Source organism: Anomaloglossus baeobatrachus, chromosome 1 (assembly GCF_048569485.1).
Source record: "Anomaloglossus baeobatrachus isolate aAnoBae1 chromosome 1, aAnoBae1.hap1, whole genome shotgun sequence".
NCBI classification, from domain to species: Eukaryota; Metazoa; Chordata; class Amphibia; order Anura; family Aromobatidae; genus Anomaloglossus; species Anomaloglossus baeobatrachus.
In genome coordinates this window covers 157,284,714-157,312,279 of record NC_134353.1, presented here as the reverse complement: position 1 = coordinate 157,312,279, position 27,566 = coordinate 157,284,714, and the positions used below count along the sequence as shown (strand labels likewise).

General features: G+C 39.8%; 1 protein-coding gene across 20 annotated transcripts in view; it reads left to right on the top strand.

Moving 5' to 3' along the window:
* The window catches only part of TENM3 (teneurin transmembrane protein 3), a 1,857,795-nt gene that overhangs the window by 1,761,430 nt on the left and 68,799 nt on the right, over nucleotides 1–27,566 (top strand). For all 20 annotated transcript variants that reach the window (XM_075347175.1, XM_075347169.1, XM_075347170.1 and 17 more), the window contains 3 exons: nucleotides 3,368–3,600; nucleotides 7,522–7,676; nucleotides 9,453–10,327. In XM_075347175.1, coding sequence (XP_075203290.1) covers nucleotides 3,368–3,600; nucleotides 7,522–7,676; nucleotides 9,453–10,327 — 1,263 coding nt within the window. The remainder of the gene's footprint in view (nucleotides 1–3,367; nucleotides 3,601–7,521; nucleotides 7,677–9,452; nucleotides 10,328–27,566) is intronic.

The following is a 27,566-nucleotide window of genomic DNA, read 5'->3' as shown; positions in this document are numbered from 1 at the left end:
CAGATCAGCTCGAGCACGCAACGCAAGCATAGCATTTATCTGTAATACCCCCTAATATCCGGGAGCTAGGAACAAATCACAGGTACGGGCTCCTGCTAATTAGGAAGTAGCAGAAAACTGGCACCTTGCAATTAGTAGAGTAAAAGCAGCAAAATGCAAAATTATATGTTCATTCCTTCTCATAATTGAAATGTTACAATGTTTCTAGTAGAAAAGAAATGTAACACTTATGGGGGCTTCAGTCTATCTATTATCTCTATCTATTATCTCTATCTATTATCTATCTATCCCTCTATCTATCTATCTATCCATCATCTTTCTATTATCTATCTCTTTCTCTCTATATATTTATTTACTATCTATCTATCTATTATCTATCTATCATCTATCTGTCTATATATCTACTATCTATCTATATATGTATCATAGATCTATCTCTCTATCATCTCTACTTACGTTTCTATCTTCTACTCTATCTATCTATCTATTATATATCTATTTATTTATCTATCTATTATCTATCTATTATCTATCTACCTATCTATCTATCTATCTAGCCATCATCTTTCTATTATCTATCTCTTTCTATCTATTTACTATCTATCTATCTATCATCTATCTGTCTATCTATCTATATATCTATCATAGATCTATCTCTATTTATCTCTCTATCATCTCTATTTATCTTTCTATCTTCTATTCTATCTATCTATTATCTATCTACCTATCCAGCTATCTATCATCTTTCTATTATCTATTTCTTTCTATCTATTATCTATCTATTTACTATCTATTTATCTATATATCTATCTATCTATATATCTCTCAATCTATTTATCTACGGTATCTACGGTATTTACTATCTATCTGTCTATCTCTGGGTAAATCCATATCTGAATCTTTACCAATTATCTCTGTATCAGGAAGAAGTGTATCTGAAACCATAGTATACCTAACTATATATTTATCTAGGAAGGCTAGCAAGGGAAACATATGGCAAATGCCTTGTGGCCATCCCTTGTCTTTAGCTTAAACAGATTCCATAATCTCTGTAAATTACTTTACCAAGGTCAAGATTTTGTCATGTCATCAAAATGCGATACGAGCTCCAGCGCCTCCACCACTTGTAAATCCTATACATTATTAATAATGTGTAGCCATCACTATAGATCTATTGTCATAGACCAATAAATATGGACCCTTGGGTATCAGTTTCTAAGAGTGTCTGTCCAGCGTTATTTTTCTTGTCATACGGGACCAAACCATGAGTTTGCTAAATTTATACTACGGGCCTGATGATCATCCTGTTGGTTTGTACATTAGGATTTTCAGTCATATTATCCATTGATTGTAATTCACAATATGAACTATAGTCCTGCCCACTGACCCCAGGCTTCAAAACATGCTAGTAACAGTTCATGGTGTTACCATGTGGGTATATGGTTTAATGATGAGCCTGTACAAAATACATTAATTATATTGGGTGGCATGACGGATTGTGTTTCAAACATTATTAGTAAGAATGAGCGGACCCGTGGTAGTTTGGATTTGATGGGTTTGGCTGGACATTAGTTAAAAGTTTGGTTTGGGAACCAGACTTGACACCAGACCTTGAACCCCATAAAAGTCAATGGGGACTGGAACTTTGGTGCCATAAAATGGCTGTAAAATGGTCGTAGTAAGGGCTAGGAGGATGCCGAAAGAAGAAAAATGGGGGTAAAATCAGGACAATTGCCCTACAAACAAATGTGGATCGGAATTACATATATATATATAAAAAAAATGATGTAGCATTCACCTCTATTTTTATATGAAGTGTAGGTAAAGCAGACAGCTGGGGGCCGCAACCCTTAGCTGTCTGCTTTACCTTGGCTGGTTATAAAAGTTAGAGGGATTCTACACCTTTTTTATAATTAATTATTTATTCATAAATAAACAAATAATTAAAAAGAATGGTGTGGGGTCTCCCATATTTTTGATAACCAGTCAAGGTAAAGCAGACAGCTGGGGGCTGGTATTATCAGTTTGGGAAGGCACATATATATTGTGCCTTTTCCAGCCTAAAAATAGTAGCCTGATTGCCCTAGTGCAGTGGCAATTGTGGTAATACTTTTTAGGTTGATGTCAGGTGTGAATTGACAGGTGGCATCAAGCCTAGGGGTTAGTAATGGAGAGGCGTCTATGCAGCCTCTCGTCAAAATTTATTAGCATACGAACAGCACCCAAACTCCTAACTCAGACACTGACTTCCTTGAAAAGTCCATGTTCGCATTTGAGCCCTGGACACCATGTGTCCGGTATAAACCCTAAACTTTACAGTTCGAGTTCACTTCATTCCTAATTATTAACGAGTCTGGCCACGTTGGTGCAAGCAAGTAACAGAAATGTCTTGATAATTAGATAACCGTTCAATAGTCTGAACTGGTGCTTATCATGCATGGAACAGCAGATATAAACTACCCAGCAGATATAAGTATATATGTAACATTAACTCCTTAATAACCAGGCAAAGTTTTCAATTCTGATAGGTGTCACTTTGTGGTAATAACACTGGGATTCTTCTACATATCCAGTGATTCTGAGATTGTGTTAATTGTAACACCCAAATATAGGTGAACATGCTACATGGTCATAGCTGTCAGACCTTGTCACCATTAATTAACTGCAGATAGCTTTGGCAATTATCTACACAATCACGATCTTGGGGTGCCAATGGGGCTTAGGAGGAAGCCTCCTACCTATGTGAAACATTTAGATGCTGCTATCACTATTGACAGCAGCATTTAGGGGGTTTAGTTGCCATAATTGGTGCCAGTACAAATTGTGGTCAATGCAGCAAGGTGTTAATTATACTATAAATCTGACTTCTGCTGCATTCAACCTATCAGGTGATGCTAATCTCTTACTTCTCAGGTCAATAAAAAGGTGAATTAGTGATCATTAATGAAAAAATTGTTTAAAAGAACAGAGAGTCCTCAGTGGTTGATACCTTTTAATGGCTAACTGAAAAGATGGTAATAATTGCAAGCTTTCGAGACTACTCAGGTCTCTTCATCAGGCATGATGAAGAGACCTGAGTAGTCTCGAAAGCTTGCAATTATTACCATCTTTTCAGTTAGCCATTAAAAGGTATCAACCACTGAGGACTCTCTGTTCTTTTAAACAATTTTTTTATCTCTACTGGCTAACACGGTACAAAGATATATTTTACTTGATCATTAATGTAAATTGGACAAATGATGTGATTATGTGAACATGAAAAACCTTGTGTGCCATGTGGGTTCATACATTGCCTTTGTGTAAATGTCATTTACTATCTTTTCCTTGCTTGATTCTCTAATTTTCTCTTTATTGTTTATTTGTACAGTAGTAACTTAGCTCATCGCTATTACCTGGCTACTAACCCTGTGACAGGAGATCTGTATGTGTCTGATGCAAACACCCGCAAAATATACCGTCCCAAGTCACTTATGGGGGCTAAGGATTTAATGAAGAATGCTGAAGTGATTGCTGGCACAGGGGAACAGTGCACTCCTTTTGATGAGGCGAGGTGCGGAGAAGGGGGAAAGGCTGACGAGTCAACGCTCACCACTCCAAAAGGTGAGTATCTGCTGTGTGCCTGCTACATGTTATACCAAAAAGAATAGATCTGCAAAAAGTGTCAATATAATAAAGCCTCGTATTGAGTAATTAGTTCTGTAATTTTTAATATTTGGTCCTAATATCTGAGGTCAGTAAGGGACAGTTTTACTTTTAATAGGATTAAATTGTCGGAAGGTTGTGAGCCCACAAGCCTCGGACCTTCGACAGCGACATGTTTTTAAATGGACCTCAGTCAGCATTACTCAGGTTTATAAAAAAGCTATCTGCATGGCTATGACATCCCGCCATCTCACATCCAAATGTCATATCACGAAATGAATATGTAGAAAGTAGAATATGGTTTATGCACACTTGGAATTATGGCTGCTCAAGAAGGGTTCATACCCATCATTAGATACAAAAAAAATTAATAGAAGGACTATATTATCCAGGAAATCTAAAAAATGTAAAATGTAACATTTCAACCCCTATATTTGGGTCTTCATCAGACGCTGAAAATAGACAAATACAGAAAATAAAACAAATATATGTAAGTGAAATATCTCATATTAATTATCATATGATAATTCATATGAGCTATATCAATTTTTTTCTATAGTCTACCCTTGGAGGTTTCACATATATATTTATTTGTTTTCTTTTCTGTATTTGTCTAATTTCAGTGTCTGATGAAAACCCAAATATAGAGGTCAAAACGTTACATTTTACTTTTTTTTGGATTGTCTGTATAATAAAGTCCTTATATTCATTTTTGGTGTGCCAAGATGTTTTTTTTGTAGGAAATGTAAACATGTAGACAGACCCTTTAAGCCATTCATAATTTACAGCCTTGGAGAATGCCTATTTTTTTTCTCGATTTTGGTGCTTTGCGTCCGTTTTTCATTTGCACCTTATTTAATTTGTAAATTTTTTACATCTATTTTATGTGCGTTTACCTGTTATCTTTTTCTATGTTTGGGGTTTTCTGATGTTTATAACCAATTTTCATCAATTGAAACTTTTTACAAAAATCTTAAACTTTTTTTCTAAAATGTACTTCAGTCCCCCCCAGAATTAATTTTATGTAGGCCTGCATTTTTGCTAGAAATGTTGCAATGTTTTAACTGGACATGTGACTTTTGCAATGAAAAGTCATGTAAGGTTAACGTAAAAAATAAAGAGCATTTATGATTTTGCACATAATTCATGAATGGCGTGCGCCACCTTGAAAAATTAGGTGGACAAAAACATCAAGGAATACCACAAGACAGAATAGGGAAAGTATCTTGACAAAAAAGTGGAATAATGGAAATAAATCAGGTCTTATGTTTGTGGAGGTGTCTGATATTTGTTAGGGGTACTGCCTGAACTAGAAGTCCCATAACATACAAAATGTAATGAATTTCTAGAGCGCTGGAGATTAGCGAGTGTGAAATATGACAAGACATAGAATTTAGTTTTCGAGGTGCTGCTCTGACTACTGGCAAAATTAATGATGAAGATGGAGGCGATCTGAACTAAAATATGAGTATTACACCAATGTGTCAAATAACAGTGTGAGACCAGGTCCCCAGACTAATGCATGTCTTATATCAACACATCTCTATTTCTAGTGTACGGTGTATACCGCAGCGGATTCATAATCCCAGCCATTATTAAAACATGAGCCGGAGACTTCTTCACGCTGGTGTTCATTAAAGTTTTTGGTTCTGTATCACACGAAGAATTTGTTTTATGTCAGCATGTGGCTCAAATAATTGACCTCTAAGAGATTTTTGATGGTTCTGATCACAGAGGACATTTTGTAAGAGAAATATAATGTCAAGCTGAACGGCTGAGCAGTTTTTCCACTGAAAACAGGGAATGTTAGGTATCCTAGTTTATGTCCATGATTTTTAAAACTCTTACCAGTTTTCCAATTATACAAGGTCTATTTCCTTTGAAAACACTTATTGACTAATTATTTAAAAAAAAAATGATTTTGTTTTTTAAAGAGCATTGTTGATGGCGGTGAGTCATGGGGTGAAAGATTTATTGCTAATTTTTTTTGACTACTGATAGAAACAAATGACGATAAAATTGTATATAAAATAGGTTGTTATGGATGTTTCAAAGACTCAATGTAAATTGAATAAAGCTATGTATTTCTCGCCATAACAACCCCTTATAAAAATTGCGTATTCATAAAGAAAGAGGTCTTGAACTCTAGTACCACCTATTGGAGCTAGCAATCCTAAAAGTCAGTATCGACCCTTTAATGAGGCATGCCACATGACTAAAGGGTACTTTACACACTGCGACATCGCTAGCGATCTCGTTAGCGATGTGAAATTCTAGATCGCAAGTGCGATCTTTTGAGATCGCACATGCGTAAAATGACCTATGTGCGCTCTCGAAAGATCGCACTTGCGATCTAGAATTTCACATCGCTAATGAGATCGCTAGCGATGTCGCAGCATGTAAAGTACCCTTTAGGGGGGCTTTGCACGTTGTGACATCGCTACTGCGATATCGTCGGGGTCAAATCGAAAGTGACGCACATCCGGCGCCAGTAAGGACGTTGTAACGTGTAAAGCCTAGATGCACCGATAAACAATCGCTAAAGCGTCGTAAATCGGTGATCTGTGTAGTGTTGGTCATTTTCATAATTTCGCTGCAGCGACAGGTACGATGTTGTTCCTCGTTCCTGCGGCAGCACACATCGCTGTGTATGAAGCCGCAGGAGTGAGGAACATCTCCTTACCTGCCTCCAGCAGCTGTGCGGAAGGAGGAGGTGGGCGAGATGTTTACGTCCCGCTCATCTCCGCCCCTCTGCTTCTATTGGCCGCCTGCCATGTGACGTCGCTGTGACGTCGCATGACCCGCCCCCTTAGGAAGGAGGCGGGTCGCCGGCCAGAGTGACTTCGCAGGGCAGGTAAGTGCGTGTGAAGCTGCCGTAGCGATAATGTTTGCTACGGCAGCTATCACAACAGATCGCATCTGCGACGGGGGCAGGGACTATCGCGCTCGGCATCGCTACAATCGGCTAGCGATGTCGCAGCGTGCAAAGTACCCCATAGGATATAAGCTAAGCCAGAAACTCAAATTGTTGACACCGTGTTTTGGGGTATTTGCCATTCATCAGTGCAAAGTAGGAGATCTGATTTGGCTAGGCAAGAGGCTAAAGGCCCCTTTACACACTGAGACTTTCTAGCGATCCCACCTGACCGCTCTGGGATCGCTGGAAAGTCGCTGGTGAGTTGTCAAACAGGCAGATCTGGCCAACGACGCAGCAGTGATACAGACCTGCAGAACGACCTCGCTCATCGTTGGGGACGTGTCACACAGCAGGGGATGCTATAGCACGCTGGGTTCTAAGTTGCTAACGATGTCGTTGTAATGGTGTCAAACACACCGATGCATGCTGTGCAGCAGGAAACAAAGGACCAAAAAATGGTCCTGAAAGATTTGTAGCGATCAGCAACATCACAGCGGGGACCAGGTCGCTGATGCGTGTCACACACTGCAATGTCACTGGGGAGGTTGCTATTACGTCACAAAACCAGTGACGTTACAGCGATATCGCTAGCGATGTTGTAGTGTGTAAAGGGGCCTTTAGATCTCAAAACAACCCCATTCAGATAAACGAAACTAACTCTTAGTTACAGAAATTTAGCAATAAATCTGAATATCAGCCATAGAATATCTGAATATCAGCCATAGAATGCTGAGTGATATACTGTATAATATCTGCCTCTACCACCGCTACACAGGTTTTTCCCTAAGCTTACGTGACATTTGCCTTCTAACATTTCTTATAAACGTTTCTCATCTTATCGCAGGCTGTAATGCTTTGTAAGCCCCCACACTAATATATTTAGTAAGAGATAAGGAAACAGTGAATTGTAACTAGTGATCTGTGTTATATGTGGTCCTGAACTATTCTCTGCTCACATAAAGGAATCGCTGTGGATAAGAACGGATTAATCTACTTTGTGGATGGAAAGGTCATCAGAAAAGTAGATCAAAATGGCATCATATCAACATTACTTGGATCAAATGACCTGACCTCAGCACGGCCTCTGACCTGTGACACAAGCATGCATATCAGCGAGGTAATATAATAATCATACTAATGATATTACCTAAGCTCCATATATAGTTCTTCTTTCTTATTGTGCCAAGAAACTGTTATTTAATACGTATGAGCTGGTATTTTGTCTTCTGAGAATGTCAGTGATTTGAAGATGATATATGCGTATAGAGGTAAGATATATTAGACATGCCGAGTTGTCGTTTTCTTACATTTATAGTTATAAGTTTTTTATCTGAAAACATCATTGGGGGCCATGATACTCATGGAGACATGCCCAATCATTTGCTGTACATCATGTACATGAGTTTTCCATGTTTAGGCTTCCCCCAGTGTAGGTTTTATAATAATAATAATCATAATTATTGTAATAATAATGTCACATACATGGGCAGTCCAAGGTGAAGTTGCTAACAGTGATTTTCTGGCTTAAAGGGGTTGTTCACTACTAGGATAACTCCTTCTGATTCAACTTGTTTGCCCTAGGTAAAATAATAAAGACTATACTCACCTCCAGGTACTGGCGCCCTTCTAGCAGTGGAGTAGTGACGTCGCGTGAGCCCCATATCCTATCAGCGCCGGCCTCCTTCTCCCTGCCTTCAGACCCAATGAGGTAATCAACAGTAAGTGAGCGCAGCCACAGCACACACTTACTGTTGGTTGATTGTTTGGTTCAATGGCAGGGAGAAGGAAGCTGGCGCTGATAGGACAAGGGGCTTGCAAGAGGTCACTACCCAACTGCTAGATGGGTGCCAGTACTGGAGGTGAGTATAGTCTTTATTATTTTACCTGGGGCAAACATGTTGAATCAGAAGGAGTCGTCTTAGTAGTGGACAACCCCTTTTAAAGGGTTTCCATGTGTAAGTGACACAGTGGGCTTCAATCTGCCCATCTACATATGATGTCACAAACAAAGGGGTAAATCTCAAACATCATGTACGGTGTGTGATCATGCATATTGCAGGATGAGAGGTCTGAGTACTGTGACTTTTCGTGAGTAGTGTCTACTAAAACTGTTAAAACTAGCAAGGCAAAATTGATTAATTTATTTTATCTCGAAAGCTTGCAATTATTACCATCTTTTCAGTTAGCCATTAAAAGGTATCAACCACTGAGGACTCTCTGTTCTTTTAAACAATTTTTTTAATTTATTTTATTCACTTATACAGTTCATTAATTCCACAGCACTTAACAGACATTATAATCACTGTCCCTTTTGGGGTCACAATCTGTATTCCCTATCAGTATTTCTTTGAAGTGTGGAAGGAAACCAGAGCACCTGGTGGAAATGCTCACAAACTCCTTGCAGATGATGTCCTTGGTGGGATTTGAACCCAGGAACCAAACAATGCACTGAGCCAATACTTAGAAAAGTTGCTTCTTCTTTCTTCAGGAGAACACAGCTCCTTTCTCTCTTATCCCCCTGCTTGCAAGGTTATGGTGAGCTTCTGAAGTTTGGCTCATCAGACCAGTAACAAAGCTGTGCTGCTCATTTGGACTTTGTGCTCTCCCATCCTCTGTAGCATTGGAAGATTGCAGGGGCACTAAAGCATACATGCAGAGGTGGCCGATAATCTAGGCAACGAGCTCTACACAGTAGAAATAAAAATCTCTCTTTTCTTTAGAACAAATAGGATATTTCATATGGGGTAAATTGCACAGTTGTTTTTGCAAGCACTTTGCAATTTTACCCATTTATTAAGGTGAGACAATCCTTTTAAAACCCAATGACTGGTCTTTTGATAACATTGTGTTGCAATAATGCATCCTATAACCCTTGGTATTTTGTATTCATCAGGTAAGATTGGAGTGGCCCACAGATTTAGCTATCAATCCAATGGACAACTCTATATATGTTCTGGACAACAATGTAGTATTACAAATCACTGAAAATCGTCAGGTCCGCATTGCTGCAGGGAGGCCAATGTACTGCCAAGTTCCCGGTGTCGAGTACTCGGTAGGAAAATATGCAGTTCAAGCAATACTAGAATCCGCCACAGCGATCACAGTTTCCTATAGTGGAGTGTTGTACATTACGGAAACTGATGAGAAAAAGGTCAATCGGATTCGACAGGTCACTACTGATGGGGAGATTTCCCTGGTCGCTGGTATACCATCAGAGTGTGACTGCAAAAACGATGCAAACTGTGACTGTTACCAAAATGGTGATGGATATGCAAAAGATGCCAAATTAAGTGCCCCGTCATCACTTTCTGCCTCCCCAGATGGCACGTTATACATTGCAGATCTGGGCAATATAAGAATCCGGGCTGTCTCCACAAACAAACCTGTGCTTAGTTCGATCAATTATTATGAAGTTGCATCACCAAATGATCAAGAACTTTACATTTTTGATATCAACGGCACCCATCAATTTACAATGAGCCTAATAACCGGAGACTATTTATATAACTTCAGCTACAGTAATGAAAATGACATAACCGCAGTAACTGACAGCAATGGAAATACCCTGCGCATCAGGAGGGATCCAAACCGCATGCCAGTGAGAATAGTTGCTCCTGACAATCAAGTAATCTGGTTGACTATTGGTACTAATGGTTGTCTGAAGAGCATGACTGCCCAGGGACAAGAACTGGTATTATTTACCTACCATGGAAACAGTGGGCTTCTTGCAACAAAAAGTGATGAAACTGGATGGACAACCTTCTTTGAGTGAGTACCTACTCTATCAATATTACTATACTTTAATATTAGACACTACATATACATATAGACATTACTGTATGCTCAATACTGTGTGGTGTTCTCACCAAATCCTGATCTGTTCACACCAATAAGTCTATTCTTTCCTGGAATTGTTTCTCTTTGAATTGTCTGCAAAAGTTGACAGAATGACCCTTAAGGGCCATTTACACGCTGCGACATCGCTAATGATATATCGTCGGGGTCACTGTGTTTGTGACGCACATCCGGCGTCGTTAGTGACATCGCAGCATGTGACAGGCTGGAGCGACCTTAAACGATCGCAAAAGAGACAAAAATTGTTGGTATATGAGCGATCATTCATTTACCAAAAATCGTTGTCTGGTAAGTAGCGATGTTGTTCGTCGTTCCTGCGGCAGCACACATCGCTATGTGTGACACCGCAGGAGCGATGAACATCTCCTTACCTCCATCCACCGGCAATGAGGAAGGAAGAAGGTGGGCGGCATGTTCCGGCCGCTCATCTCCGCCCCTCCTCTGCTATTGGACGGCAACCATGTGATGTCGTTTTGACGCCGCTCGAGCCGCCCCCCTTAGTAAGGAGGCGGATCACCAGCCAGAGTGACGTCACAGAGAAGGTAAGTCCGTGTGACGGGTGTTAGCGATGTTGTGCACCACAGGCAGTGATTTGCCCATGACGCACAACTGACGGGGGCAGGTACGCTCGCTAGCGATATCGGTACTGATATCGCAGCGTGTAAAGTACCCTTTAGGCTATGTTCACACAGAGGGTATTTGTTGTTTTTAGTCTACAGCTAAAAACTAATCTCTTGGCAGTAAAATCAGTTTTGTAAATGCTTATTTTTGTATTGCATTTTCACTTATTTTTTTGCAGCATTTTCTAAGCTTCTTTTGCAGTTTTGTTGGGGATACCAATTACATGTGTGCATGTCTTATGTGTTTATTAAAGTTAGTTTTATTCACTAAAAAATTCTTAAAAAATATGAAAAATGTTGTGAAAGTGCTGCAAAAACTTTTTGCATAATTTTTTCACCTTCTTATTGCTTTTAATGTGTGAAAAATTGTTGCAAAAATTCTGCAAAAAAACCCCTGAAAGAATTAACAGCTTGAGAATTGCAGCATGATTTAAAAATGCTGCAGTTTTCAAATTCAGTCAGAGATAAATAAAACAAGTATGTGCATGACATTTCTGAAATCTCTTCGCTTTTGTGGGTACTTTAGAACACAGCTTTTAATTTGCATAAAAAATGCAGCAAAAAAACACTTAAAAAATGCTACATGTGAACATAGTCTTACAATGATAGTTTGACCAAACCCTGAAATTGTCTTGTGGTCTTGGCATGGTCTTGTGGCATTTTTTAAAGCCAAAGTTAAAAATCCTGGTTAATAATGACGCTCAATGCCATATTGTGAGTTAACAGGAACTTGTCTTTTTTCACACCTTATAATGGAGAGTTTACAGGGCACAATCCAGGTTATCTACAAGCCTTTTGGCAGTCATTTTGTAGCACCTTTTCAAATTGCAGGGTACCTTTTAAGCAAACAATTATTAATCCAATTGTCCTGTGCTATCGGCAGCACATAACCTGTTTCACGGCTCAATCTGCTGCTAATAACGATGATTTTTAGGCAAGCTTAAAAATGATCACATCTGAGTGACAACGATTTTGTTTATTTGTCAGTTGTTTACTAGCCTGTTTCCATGTGTGGATAATCTAGAATGAGTGTCCTATGAAATGTCATTCACTGATTTTTGGCTTTTCTAACTGGCTATAAATTTTCCAAGAAAGTGCTCCTTATCTTTAATATTCATTTGTACAGCTTCTTGATTTCTGATCCCTAGTGGCTCTACAAGGTTACATCTCAATGTTTTTGATTTTTTTGTAATCCTTCTTTGTTTATAGAACACACCATGATGGTAGCAGTGGGGGTTTATACCACTAAATATAGTTATCACCTATTTACATCAGAGGTCCCCTTATAATTACTGGCAGTGAGTCAACTGGGACCTCCACCGATCCCGAGAATGGGGATTCCAATGCCCCAAGAGTGAATGTAGCAGTAGTCCATGTCCAGGTCCACCATCATACACTTTTATGGGCTGACAGATATTACTGTTCTATCAGCCTCACATGCAGACCACTGTTCAATTTTACATGTTTTTAGGACTACAGTAAGGGGTCAGGGGTGCTCAGTCTCATCCCCAGCAATCATATATTTATCAATTATCCTTTTTACAAATTATAAATGTATTTAGTGAGTAAATCCCTTTTACTAAAAATAAAAGGAGTTTTCTGGACTACAAAAATATGGCTTCCTTCTTACAAAACTGCAACACAGCTTGTCCATGGGATGTATCTGGTATTCATCTCTATTGAATCATTATGGGGCTGAACTGCAATACTACACACAACATGGAGAATGGTGTAATAAAGTATCTATCTATTTTCTTTCTGAATACCTCTTTTAATTAATGTAAGATACTACAATAATATAAAAACATTACAATATTGCCTCAAGTTTCTTAGACCCCAAAGCTATCCATACACATGAGATGGCTGTCTGTTGGTGAATGATGATTCGTTCAGCTGACCACCATCTTTTGCTGACTCACATACATAAGAGCACTTGACCAAGTGCTTCTGTGTTCTCTATGAGAAAGCCACTGGCTGACATGTCGAGCGCTGGCTTATTTCTGGGAGAACAATGTGATCGATTGTCTGAACTCAGACAAGCACAATTGACGTCCCTCCCGACCATCAGTCAGCCAACGTCCCAAGAAACATTGAACCGTCAACTGATAGGCCCGTGCCTTAACAGAATAGAGTGATAGGGCTAATCTCTCTGGAGATGCTCATAGAAGCCTTCACATCCCAACATGCTCTGTATGATTCTATCAATATTAAATTGCCATTCTTCCATTCCCCATTCTCTAAGAGCTTATCATATAGCATGGTTGGAGTGCCATAAATTAACCCTAGAATGTGCAACCATAGAAATCTACAATAGAAAACAAGTAACCTAGCAGGCCTGTGAGGCCCCAGGTATGTGTTCTAGGGTTAATCCTTATCACTATATTCATTTGTTATGGATAGTTATTGTTGTGGCATCACCAACATACACACTTAAAAAAAAACAAAGAGAAAAATTGTATGAAAAATTCCCTGAATAATAATGAATAAAATGCAAGTGCTTAATAACAGGGTACTTAGTATATACATTTTTGCAAAAAGGTAAAAAGCTGTCCCACCTCGTCACGATGTACCCATCTGGGACAGTCCCCAACCAATTAAAGTTAAAACTTACCTGACTTGTGTCTATCAAAACTCCAATGTGAATGGTAGCAAGTGGTCAGCTAGGTCCCAGATTAAATACACAGCAAAGTGGGAAGCAGTTGGTTGTTCAGCCTCAGTATAAGGCATGGCTGGAGTGCCATAAATTAACCCTAGAACGCGCAACCATAGAAATCTACAATAGAAAATAAGTAACCTAGCAGGCCGGCGAGGCCCCAGGTATGCGTTCTAGGGTTAATCCTTACCACTATATTCATTTTTTATGGATAGTTATTGTTGTGGCATCACCAACATACACACTTAAAAAAAAAAGGTTTTCTTTTTTTCGTAATTAGACAAAATGATTCTCTTTCTAGCGTGACAGTATTTAATCAATAAAATAATGACTCAATAATGGCGTCAAACAGCAAGAGAAATCAGCAGCACCTTTTTAAATGATAATTTACTACTTTATCTCTATCGGATTTCGAAAGCAGAAAAAGTGACTCCATCCATGAAAATGACATAATTGCAAATAGCAGGGGGCTACGTACACACATATGGCATTATAAACTGGAATGGAATTGATTTTTGTGATTCAGCGTCTGCTTACTTTACTATGAATAAAAGGAAAGATGGAATTCCGTACTGACAGATACCCTTAACAAATCAATTAATGGGAGATTTGGCTATAATCATTATTTTCACTGTATTTCATTAAAAGAAAAATCTAAGACATAGTAAGTATATATTAGATGAAAGGAAAAATATAGTTTAGAAAATTACTCTAAAAATCTATTTCAATTTTCCCATAGCCTTTACATAGTGAAGCCATTTATTTATTGTGGAAATCACATTTTGTGCCTCACGTCTTTGTGACTTCTGTAATTACTACTTTTTTCATAAACGTTTCAGCTTCAGAAATTAGAATTATTTTATCTTTATAAAATGTAAAACAAACTCTTCCCAAAGCTAATGACAAAGACGTAGCTTGAAACACCTGGATACAAGTTAATTCATAAAACTTGTGGCCCCATATGGGAAGCAGGTCATCCAAAAGATCCAGGATTTTCGTAGTACCCAAACCTCCATGCCACCAATAGTTACACCCCTCCCTAAACATCTTACTTATAAACCTACGTTCTCACAATCAGGAAGACATTGCATTCTAGATACAGTGTCCTCTTGTGGAGATGCTACTCTTCGCCACGGAAGAGCACAGCGTCTGTGCCCATGATTAGGTTTCTGGGCGCAGTGGATTTTCGTCGTGTTATCCCACTGAAAAAACTCACATCTCCACAAGCATAAATTGACATGCTGCAACTCGGGAAGCCGCACCTTATTTAAGTTTCCTCTGCTTAGTTAAGAAGCACACTGGACATGGAATGCTTGAAGAATGCAATGCAGCGTTTCGGATGCAATGCAAATTTTGGTGCTTTTTGTTATTACAGTACTTGATTTTTTCATTAATAGTTTAATTGCTTTTAATTGAAAATATATTTATCTTGGCTGTAACAGAAACTTTCTCATTATATAATGCCTCTTTTTTAGGCTTGAGCTTATATAAAGCAGCCAATCTGAACAAACCGAGCTTTAATGCAAAACATAAGGAAGGCCAGAGCAGACGATTAAATGAGATAACGTTGGCTGAACGTTAGTAGTTAGCTATTTTTCCTGATTTCCGGTTACACATGAGCATTTGGCTCAGCCAAGTTCTTGTGAGTTTTCAACATAAGAAAGGAAAAAACCGCTGCCAGGTACATTCGGCATCAGCTTATCACCTCAAAAACCTAAAGAATCAGCTGCTGAAATTCTAAAAGCCCACTCTTTCTCTTACTGTTACCATGTGTCCGGGAAGACTTGAGAGGATCCTATACATATATTAGATGGCCGACGGGTCCTGCAGAAATCAGTGGGTTCAACCAACTAATTTGTATCAGTGCTTTGAGTGAGAAAACTGGTAGATTTTAGAGTACCAATTATATAGTATGGTTTGATGACAATTCATATTACTTCATATACAGTTATACCTCAAGCTGTATATACCACTTTCCTAATGTATTTCCATTTTTCAAGGAAAAGTTGTGACATTACGTAGAAAAAAAAGCATTGTAACCAACCACCGTAACATTGTAATGCTCTAAGTAATGCAACTTATCACCTATAATACAAAAACGGAGAACAATCGAGTGTATATGCAAATAGAATTTTATTTATTATCAAAAAAGAGACAAACGCAGAACAGCAATAAAAGGAAGTTAAAAACTACCACTAAATCATGGGGGGCATACACTGTGATGAAAATATACAGTATAGTTGTTATCATAGCCGTGGGAGAGGAGAGCGTATAGGGTTATTCAATTAAACCATTCAAATCGATGTACTATAGTAGTGATATCTATTGTTCACACTCTCAACTAGTCGTGGGAGAGGCATGCGGTTTTAAAACAATGGAGGAAACAATTAGCCGTGGGAGGAGAGGTACTGAATTCTTTACAATCCTCTAGTCGTGGAAAAGAGGAAATGTGAGGTTATGCTGAGGGTAAATCAAACACCCTGGGGTAGGTTGAATATATCAATACTCCATTAAACTGACACTTGTAGTATATATAATAGTGGAGTCCAACCCCACCCAGATATGTAGAAAACCATATCAGCAATTTCCACCCAAAGGCCAATGGTTGCCAACAATACTCTGGCAGACAATTAACCACAAAAATTAAAGTGCAAGTGCATATCATAGAAAATGTCCACTGTCAGAGAGAAAATCTCAAATAAAAACCACATGCCCACAAGAAAACCAGCCATAGACATCAAATATATAAAATCACATGATGCACATACCCAAAAAGGAGGAAGGGATCACCACCAACGCGCGTTTCGCGAGGTGTTGTTGCTTTCTCAAGGAGGAGACCCTACTGGCATTGTGAACCTACTGGGTATAAATAGCCTACTGGATAGTTTCTATTACCATCAGGTGTTAGCTTCCCAAACAGGAAGTACATGGGAGGGCTGGTAAAGCAACTCATCCATGATCTGATAGGCTCATGGCCCACTGTGGACGCTTGTCAATCATATGGGATTTCCATGTGGCTTAAAATATTTGAATGGTTTAATTGAATAACCCTATACGCTCTCCTCTCCCACGGCTATGATAACAACTATACTGTATAATTTCATCACAGTGTATGCCCCCCATGATTTAGTGGTAGTTTTTAACTTCCTTTTATTGCTGTTTTGCGTTTGTCTCTTTTTTGATAATAAATAAAATTCTATTTGCATATACACTTGATTGTTCTCCGTTTTTGTATGCCATTACGAGTGGTGCATGTACTCCGCCAGCGCAAGTGTACTGGCGGAGTATTTACCTTATGGCTCAACCTTTGAGAAATTGTTTCATATTATCACTTATAATGTACAGACAGATCACTTATGCAATAACACTTGAACAAACAGTTTCTCCTGATTGCAAAAACTGAAATATTTGCTAGAATTGTATACCGTGGCATTGGACATTCTTTTTGCATCGGTTACATTAATGAAAATGCTATCAGAAAATAACGTACTAATCAGAGGTGAATGGATAAACTTGTAACTGTGCATTAAAAGGAAATCCGGAAATTCTTCATATTGTAAATTGTTTATAAATGTGAGACTTGAGAAATAACAGATGAAAAAAATGTAAAACTCTTATTGATATATCCCATCTACATATCCTCTGCAAGGCCAAACGAAGACGAGCATTAGATTGCCATTAAAATCACCAGTTTTTATAGAGTCAGAATGGCCAATGATGACCTCCTCACTGGTTCATGTCCAGAGCTTATGAACGTGGATTGATATCTTGACCTGCAAGGTTGGCTACCCTTTTGCTTCTCAAAAGTCAGATCCATCCACTATTTCATAAAAACTATGGTACTATATGTTCCTGGAGAACAATCAACTCTTTGTATAATCACAGCATGATAGAACTTAAAGGGAAGATGTCAGGTCTAATATGCACCCAGAACCAGTTCTGAGGGCATATTTCTAATCCCTGTCTAACTGTCCCAGCATCTATGAGCATATATAAAGGGATCTTTAGAAAACGTATTTCTAAAGATCCTTTATAATCTGTTATTGAGTGCAGGGATTAGTCACAAAGGCATTATTCCCCCGACTAGTCCACCCACTTAGCATGTTAGCAGGCCCACAGGGGCGTGCTAACATGCTATTCAATGCCCAGCGTCATCGGCATGGACGCACATACCTTTCCATTGTCACCGCCCCCGACGTCAGGTTTAGGCTCAATGTGCATGATCAGAAGTCCCGGCACTTCAAGTCATGAGCACTAGACCTCTCTGAAGCCGGGAAACGTACAACCGGCTTCATAGTGTGCATGACCGAAAGTGCCTGGACTTCTGATCGATCGTGTGCACTGAGCCTAAACCCAGTGTCTGAATTGGTGATAACATACACAGGTACGCACATCACCGCTGATTACACTGGGCATCAAATAGCATGTTAGCATGCCCATGCCCACAGGCTAACATGCTAAGAGGGCGGACTAGTCGGGGGAAGTAACGCCCTTTTGATTGATTAATCCCTGTGTACATTAGCATATCATAAAGAACTTTAGAAATACTTTTTCTAAAGATCTCTTTATCTATGCTACTAGATACAGGGACAGTTAGGCAGGGATTAGCAATATGCACCCAGAACTGCTTGTGGTGCTGGGTGAATATTGCACCTGACAGGTTCACTTTAAGTATAGTTGCTCCTTGCAATCTTTACGCTAACCTTTTTTTGACATTACTTTTTTTTAAATTAAACCAAATGCCATATTTTGCAGCACCTCAAACATATATAAACACATGGTATATGAAAGTGACCATATAGCAAAAAGAGAAGCTTTACATTACTTAGTGGAAGTTAAAACATAATCCTAATATATTAGTCTTTTGCATGGATCTTGTCTGTTGGATAGATCATCATTATAGGTCTGACAGCTGACACCCCAACCAATCTGGCTGAATGTAGAAATGCATAAAGTGAAATTGCCTTACATTGCTGGTGTCTGTTGCCAAGTACTCCTGTTTGTCCCCAAGTGACCAATGATTGTCCAAAGCTACTCGCTGCAGCCACTAAACAATGTACGGAGGTGTTTAAATCCAGCCAATGCCTGAGCATATATGAGCTGATCAGTGGAAAGTGTCAGGTGCATCATATTGATGAATTATGAAGTCCTGGACAAATCCTTTAGGGGTTTAAAAGTGTTTCTTCAGGGAAGGATTTTACGGCATACCCAGACAGTGTGCCATAAAAGTTTGACTAAGATTGACTTTATTTAGCAAAGTAGCTAACAATAAGACTGTCCTTCTTACCCAAAGCAGTGAATCAGACGTTAAATCTATTTCCTAAATGGCAATGGAAAAATTAAAGCTGACATCTGATGTTGCTTTGGTCATCAACAACTGTCTTTGGTAAATATGGCTACTAATTGTTTTCCGGAAACACACAAATACAGTTTTGATGAAGTTGCTTTCATCCAAAGCCAGAAGTGGATTGAGGAAAAATGGAAATATACAGGAAGGACATATTTCATGATGGATCCAAATCTGGTTTTGGTTCTGCATTACAGTGTTGGGAAACCACCACTATTAGGGTGTTGTGAAACCACCATAGTGGTAATTCTTCCATGTGTGGGCAGTTGTGTATTTCAATAGATTAACAGAGAGTTACTACTATTTCTAGTCAGACTTTGAAATATCATAAAAATCTACAATGAGAATCCCCTATAAATACCTGCAGACTGTATGTATTAAAATACCGCAAGTAGAATACTCTGACCAGTGACAATTGGATTTAGACACATAATAAAATTCACCTTAATTTAGTAAATTGATAGGGATCACAACTCATCAACCACTGAAAATACAAGAGGAAATAGCACTCTGTATAACGGCGTTGTCCATACATACCAGAAATTCTCGATAACATATCACATAATAACACATTTTTCCAGTCTACTCCTTATAGACATTCCTTAACTGTAGAAAGCCAACAACAAAGAACCCGGACCCATTAAAAGTTGACTTTTATATTATTTATTCTAATAACTATATCCTCTGCGATGCCCGTTTGCTATGAACTTATTAAACTTGTGGCTAGCTAAGGCATTCAGCAATGTAATTGTCCTACTTTGTCATGTAGGCATAATAGGAAGGACTTGTATGACCTTGACCTGCTGCCGTAATAAGTGAAGCAATGTAATATCTGAAAGTAACATTGGCTATCCTGAATTCACTTTCCTATTACTGTACCTTGTAAAGCTGTCACATCCGTGCAATGTGTTACTAAAAGGAGCTAAAAGAAAATCTTAACACATCGGTCTCTTAAATAATATTATAAGCACAAGTCCATCTTTTCAGAACTGTTGAATGTACCTCTGATGCTGGATGAGGATAATGATAAATACGGTAATATATGTTAATTATTATATATATATATATATATATATATATATATGTATATATAAAGTTTCTATATATTGTAAACTTCAGTTAAGTTTAGCAATTTTGTGTCTGAAATTAACTCAATATGGTTTGTTTTCTAGGTTAAAGAGGTGGTTTACTACTCAGCATAGTGGCCACAGATCGATATAAACCACATAAAAAACTACTCCGCATAGTGGCCACACATCGATGTGAACTTCATAAAGAAGGCTTTTCTCGAATACCTTGTGTAGTCAATTCTGCCTCTGAGCGGCGCTATTGCAGTCCGCTCATCTGCATCACGTGACCCCGAGGTTCCATGACCTCTGAGATCTGGTGATGTTAAGTCAACTCTCAGTTGCCTAATATCACTGAAGCGGGACCCAGTCTCCCTGAGTGATTGGGCTGTAGTCAGAGTTTCATCACTCGTCACAGCCCAGCATCAATTGACTACACAAGGTATTTGAAAAAAAACCTTCTTTATAAGCTTAACATCAAAGTGGGTTACTATGCTGAGTAGTGAGCGACCATTTAAAGCAGTGGTGGCGAATTCCAATCCGCAATATCTACCAACAATGCATGTTTCTGATTTACGGCTGAGATCCTAGATTACCCGTACTGTTCTGCCAGACAGGTTACAAAGTACAGTACAGTTGTTGGCCTCCCTGGTAATGTGGAAAGCATTTGAGGGTCTTGAAGACCACATGTGACTATAAATGATCCCCAACGTCAATCAAGAGCCACCAACAGATAATGCTTTGGCTCTTGAGGACTGGAGTTGGGGAACACTGATTTAAAGGATTTTAATCCAAACCCTCAACCTGTGAAGACCAACTGTTGCCATACAGAGCTATTATCTGTCTAGTTATATTACGCTCTTTTGACTCTATCTGCTCTAAAAATTAAAGTGATCACTTGTTCAATGCTTAGTCAAGAGCGATTATGTTACCCTGACATGTCATTGTGCCACCACATTGCCCATTATTGGCTCTGCCGTTCTGCTACAAGAGGATTAATGGGCTGCATTGCCAAAGGGGACAATAATGACTGGAAACAATGCATGTCCTATTGCTGAATCTGGTCCTAGTTTCATTAATAGGATTTCAACTCACACTGTATCTGTATTACAATGCACATATAATTTTATGATCCCATATAGTCATTAAATGCCTCAGTTTATATGATGCCACAGGGGGATATTTTCTCAAAGATTTTGTATAAATTGTATAAAGAAAATTGTAGCAAAAGAATATAGACATATGTCATGTTACAGAGGATTTTTTATGTATTTTTTTATCCCCTAAAAGCATTACTTCTTGGGGAGAACAGAGTCCCAGCACAATATGATGGCATTGGGAACGCCTATTCGTCCACAATACAGAACCATCCTTTAGTGCTTTCAGCAATAACCAAAGCTTTTATCATTCTCTTTTACTTTGGATCTATTGCCAGTTCTGGGTAAAAAAACCCCCAAAACTTCATGTGCGAATTAAGCATCTGGATAATATTTTGAGTATTATTCAGGATTTGGAGGTTTTATTATTTGTACAGACAGCTATAGTGGGTGACAATATAATATTTGCCCTACTGTCATTGAATTTACCGGAGACAAACCTGGTGTGCAATGATTGTTGTAAAGCTGAAATACGAGTTAACATTGCGATGTATGAAGAGCTAATAGTTATTTGTGCTTTTAATAGCATTTATCCTTCAAAAACAAGCATTTGAAAAGTTTTTAAATAATTGTAGGCCTCGTAGCTGGAAGGCTGTCATTATATTTTTGTTTCAGTGGCTCGCAAGCTTTGATTCATTTGCTCAGCTAGATTGATGTTTCTTACCATATAATTTGTGTTCATCTCATTACTTTTTTTCAGTTTTCTTCTCCTTTTCTTCACAAAAGTTGGCATTGATGCAATATAAGGCAAACAGGTGGCTCTAGTCACTAATGAGCTTATTAGATGATATCAAATAGTAGCACTCTGCCATTACACAAGGAAAGGTTACCTTATATTCTGCCCTGCAAAGAGACTTTGTACCATGTTGTTATGGGGTTTTTCCATATCTCCGGTTTTTATGTACTTATAATATAATTTAATAAAATATGTTTCCTTTATGGATATTAGTAAAGTAATCCGAAAATAGGGCAGCCACATGTAATTTACATTTTTTGCAGACTGACTGTCAGCAGACCACAAGTGGATAATATACCTCGTTTGCTTTTTCAGTATGCTTACAATATAAGCCCTACTCCAAAAATAAGCCCTACTTGTAGTTTCATAAGGAAATGTCCAAGCATCTAAAAAGGTTAGACTACAGCAGAACTCTTCATCAAAGAAAGCAGACATCTCCAAAAGAAAGCAGACACCCTTCTCTTCCCCCCCAAAAAGCATAAACCCTAAACAATTACAGTTGGCAAGTGCCAATGGTGGATGGGCTCTCACACAGTGATCTGTATTGCTGTCAGCTCCTTTGTTGTTCCAGCTGCATTGTACTAAATCTCTCACAAAAAGATTGGGTACCAGTACCAGTTGGGTACCACTGCAAGTGATACTGCTTAAAGTCACCATGGAGAGCCCATCGCTGTAGAACACCAGGGGACCTAATAGCGATGTAGATTTATATGTGAGAGTCCATTCACTTGCCAATTTTAATTGTTTGAGATCTAGTAAGTGCAATTCTTTAAGGGGTGATTGCTTTCTTTTGGCGGTAAACTTAGCAGTACATAAACAAAAATAAATGTAAGCAGATAATTTAAACCACTGTAAATATGGCATGTACCCACCACTATAGGACTGGTTCTGCACCACGAGAACAGCAGATAACAAAATGTGCATCTGGACCAATAATAGGAGTAACACAAAATGTTGATGTTCCAGAATGTGATGACTTGATTATATTTGAATACATGTTATTTTTTATTCGGTTCAAGAATAAATGTAGATTATTGTTTATGGGAAAATATATGATGTGACGCCCCTGGACTATCAGGTCGTCACAGGGTATTGCACAATCTAACCTCCCGTGCAATATCCACCTCCCTCTTGGTTATGGGTCCCTAACCAAATGGTGTTGCCTACATCAGCTAATCAAATCCTAGGTAGACCCTGCATCACACCCACCAGACACACCAGTGGACGGCTTGAGTGAAATAGAGTCGCCCACCTGGGGGGTCAGGGAAGGGGAGGTGAGGAGTGTAGTCAGTCAGTCGGGGAGTGAGTTAGTGAGTGGTGGTGAGACAGTAGCGCTCGAGCTGAGAGGAGCTCTGAGGAGGTCGGGAGCGGGGACTCCCATAAAGAAACTGTCCAAGTTGCAGAAGGTTGTCTGGGCCTAGAGGAGTTGGACCCCGGTCGCAGGGGATCGTGGCAAGGGGCTCGGATCTGTCGAGCAGGACAGCCGACAGCCTTGCACCATCACCGGGCTGGGACCAAGGCACAACAGGGTACGTGGACCCTAGGTCTGGGAGTAGCTGCATGCAACCCAATAAATTACTCGTGGAGAACGGAGCATCCCCTGTAAATAAGCCCTAGTGAATGTTTCGGAACAAAATAATATAAGACCCTGTGTTTTTTTCAGAGTAACATGGTAGGAGCAATTCTGATAATTCAGAAAATAGGAAAAAAAACAATCTCAACGTAACGCCCCATTCGCATGTCCTTGTTGCACATACATGTTCTGCCTGGTTTTGTCGTTTTTTTGTGCATAGCACACATACCTTTTAGAGTCTGTGGGCATTTTTACATGGAAGTCAGATAAAAACATATTAATATCAATCTGATTTTCTCATATACAAAAATAATAATAAATAAAACAGGTACATGAATCCAGCGTCCCTGTATACGATAATATGATATTATGGGAAATGTGAAATCACTCCAGCAGCATTACCATGTCACAATTCCTTATAAAGAGAATGATTTAATTAAAGTGGGGTTCACATCACATTTAACCCATTACGTTTGAGATATACAGAGTCCAAAATTCAGAGTATCTATGTTATTTTTCTCCACATTACAGTGAATGACTTCAAGGGGTCTGTAAATGTGTTCATCCCAACTCCCCTTTTCAAGGCTTCAGATGAAAGCCATCGAAGGAACGTTAAATTTAGTTTCAAATGTAATTCATAACTTTAGAGGAGGTTAATTGTTAATTAACTAAGAGAGTTTAGTTACTTTTTAAAGATTATCAACCACCAGGATTTTCCTATATAAACTAAATCCACTGCTATACTGGCACTATCATGCTGATTCTAAACATAACTTTAGTTGTGAGATTGGATGTATACTTTCTGAAATATAGCCAAGTAAAGTTTGTAAAATGCTCTGTTACTTGATTAATAACAACTATAGAATATCTGATAGGTGGGTAAAGTTTTGCTAGTTATTCCTGCCCCTGTCTGTCTACCTGTCCTTCCTCCCCCTGTCTTTCCTCCCTCCTTCCTCCACCTCTAATTACAGAGACGGGGACGGAAGGACAGGCAAGTAGACAGGGTAGGAATAACTAGCAAAACCCAACACACCTATGAGATATTCTGTAGCTGCTATCAATCAAATAATAGTTCATTTCACAAACTTTACTTGACTGTATTTCAGAAACTATACATCCGATCTCACAACTATAGGTATGTATAGAATCATATGATAGCAGCAGTATAGCACTGGCTTTAGTTTATATAGGAACATCCTTTGGTTGGTCCTCTTTAAAGGGGAATACAGAAGAGAACTACATTACTTTCGATGGAACTGAGCTGCTATACTAGACACAGCTCCTTGAATTAACAGACGGGTGAAGGTGGTGCCATTATATCATCACTAGCTAACTCTTCTGCTTAGTATCCCTTATGGCACCAAACTAGAGGGAAGAATGGAAACTTGACTGACCCTACCAACGATGTCCATGGTCTCTTCCATCAGATGACTGATGGGGCTACCCGAAGTAAGACACACATCATTTTGATTTAGATAACCTATCCCAAGAATAATTAATAAAAAATGTAGAAAGACTTCTTTAAATCTGCTTTGATTGAAAAAACAGCATTATGTGTAATTAGCAGTTAAACATAATATTCTAGTCTAATAAAACACATCAAATTTGAAAATTCCCTTTTTCATCTCATTTTTATTTTATTTATTTTTTTGCAGATGAGATTTGTACGCTGTATTTTCTTCAGTATCTTTCATCTTTAGCTAAGCTGATGATTTGCTGAATGCAAATCTTTTCTGTTTTTGCCAAATAAAGTAATTACTTATTAAATTTGACTAATCTCCAACACGTTTTATATATTCCTGGTTATCATTGTGTGAATACAATATCCACATACATTTGGTGGATGGCACTCATTAATCTAATACAAAGAAGGTTTTTTTTCTACTTGCAGTCGGTATCCTTAAATCCCATGGCTAAAAACGTGAATTTCATATATTATTATGTTCAATTTTAAATGACAAAAAAACTGTAAATGAAAGTTATTTACTAATTTATTTACTAATAGCAACTAATCCTTGCATGGCATTGTGCGGACATTGCTAGTATTTACTTATTACCCCTAGATGTGATCTCAGTCCGTCCATGTACTGTAATGTTGAAGTTGGCCCTTTATATATTATCACTCTTTGTCTAAGGCTAGTTTCACACTTCCGTAGCATTGCGTTGTGTGACGGATGCAACGGATGTGTTGCATATAGTGGCACAACGGATGCTACGGATCGTACAAAACAATGGAAAGCTTTTTTTTTTTCTTTTTTTTCTTCTTTACAGTTTTACCGCCAGCAGACTATTGTGAACGATCAGCTGATCGCTCTCAATAGCCGGCGGCCGGTCACTCAGTTGAGCACTGTCACTTGCCGGCGGCTGGGCATGCCGGCGGGCGGGCACTCAGCTGAGCGCTGTTACTTGCCGGCGGCCGGGCATGCTGGCGGGCGCTCAGTTGAGCACTGTCACTTGCCGGCGGCCGGGCATGCCGGCGGGCGGGCGCTCAGCTGAGCGCTGTCATTTGCCGGCGGCCGGGCATGCCGGCGGGCGGGTGCTCAGTTGAGCACTGTCACTTGCCGGCGGCCGGGCATGCCGGCGGGTGGGCGCTCAGCTGAGCGCTGTCACTTGCCGGCGGCTGGGCATGCCGGCGGGTGGGCGCTCAGTTGAGCACTGTCACTTGCCGGCGGCCGGGCATGCCGGCGGGCGGGCGCTCAGTTGAGCACTGTCACTTGCCGGCGGCTGGGCAAGCAGGCGGGCGGGCGCTCAGGCTCTCACTTGCCGGCGGCCGGGCATGCCGGCGGGCGGGTGCTCAGCTGAGCGCTCTCACTTGCCGGCGGCCGGGCATGCCGGCGGGTGGGCGCTCAGCTGAACGTTCGGCCACCGCGAGACAAAATAAAGTTTGTGATTTAAAAAAAAAAAAAAGAGCATGCGCAGTGAAATCCTAAGGATTCCGCTGCTCAAAAAAACGTTACATGCTGCGTTGCTCCTGCTGAGTGGAAGCAACGGAGCGTCGCCCAGCAGAAGCAACGCAACGCAAGTCCTTTTGGCACAATTCGTCATCCATACAAGTCTATGGGAAAAAGTGGAATCCGTTAACGGATTCCGCTGTTTTCCAAAAGGGCGGATTGCAACGGAAGGAAAACAGCGCAAGTGTGAAAGTACCCTAAAGCCCGCTTTACACGCTTCAATATATCTCACAATCCGTCGTTGGGGTCAATCACAGCAGCCGGTGGGCGTGTCTATACTGTGCAGTGAAATAAATAATTAAATAATTAAAAAAAACGGCGTGCGGTCCCCCCAATTTTAAAACCAGCCAGATAAAGCCATACGGCTGAAGGCTGGTATTCTCGAGATGGGGAGCTCCACGTTATGGGGAGCCCCCCAGCCTAACAATATCAGCCAGCAGCCGCCCAGAATTGCCGCATACATTAGATGCGACAGTTCTGTGACTGTACCCGGCTCTTCCCAATTTGCCCTGGTGCGTTGGCAAATCGGAGTAATAAGGAGTTATTGGGGCAGCCCATAGCTGCCACTAAATCCTAGATTAATCATGTCAGGCGTCTCCCCGAGATACCTTCCATGATTAATCTGTAAGTGACAGTAAATAAACACGCACACCCAAAAAAAATCCCTTATTAGAAAAAAAAACACAAACATATACCCTCGTTCACCACTTTAATAAGCTCGAAAAAGCCCTCCATGTCCGGCGTAATCCAGGATAGTCCAGCGTCGCTTCCAGCTCTGCTGCATAAAGGTGACCGGAGCTGCAGAATACACCGCCGCTCCTGTCAGCTCCACGCAGCTAATGAAGGGAATAGCGCGATCAGCTGAGCTGTCACTGAGGTTAGCCGCTGTCACTGGATACAGAGGTGGCCACGGGTAACCTCAGTGACAGCTCAGCTGATCGCGCGGCTGTCTTCAGTTGCTGCGTGGAGGTGACAGGAGCGGCTGTGTCTTCTGCAGCTCCGGTCACCTTCATGCAGCAGAGCTGGAAGCAACGCTGGACCATCCTGG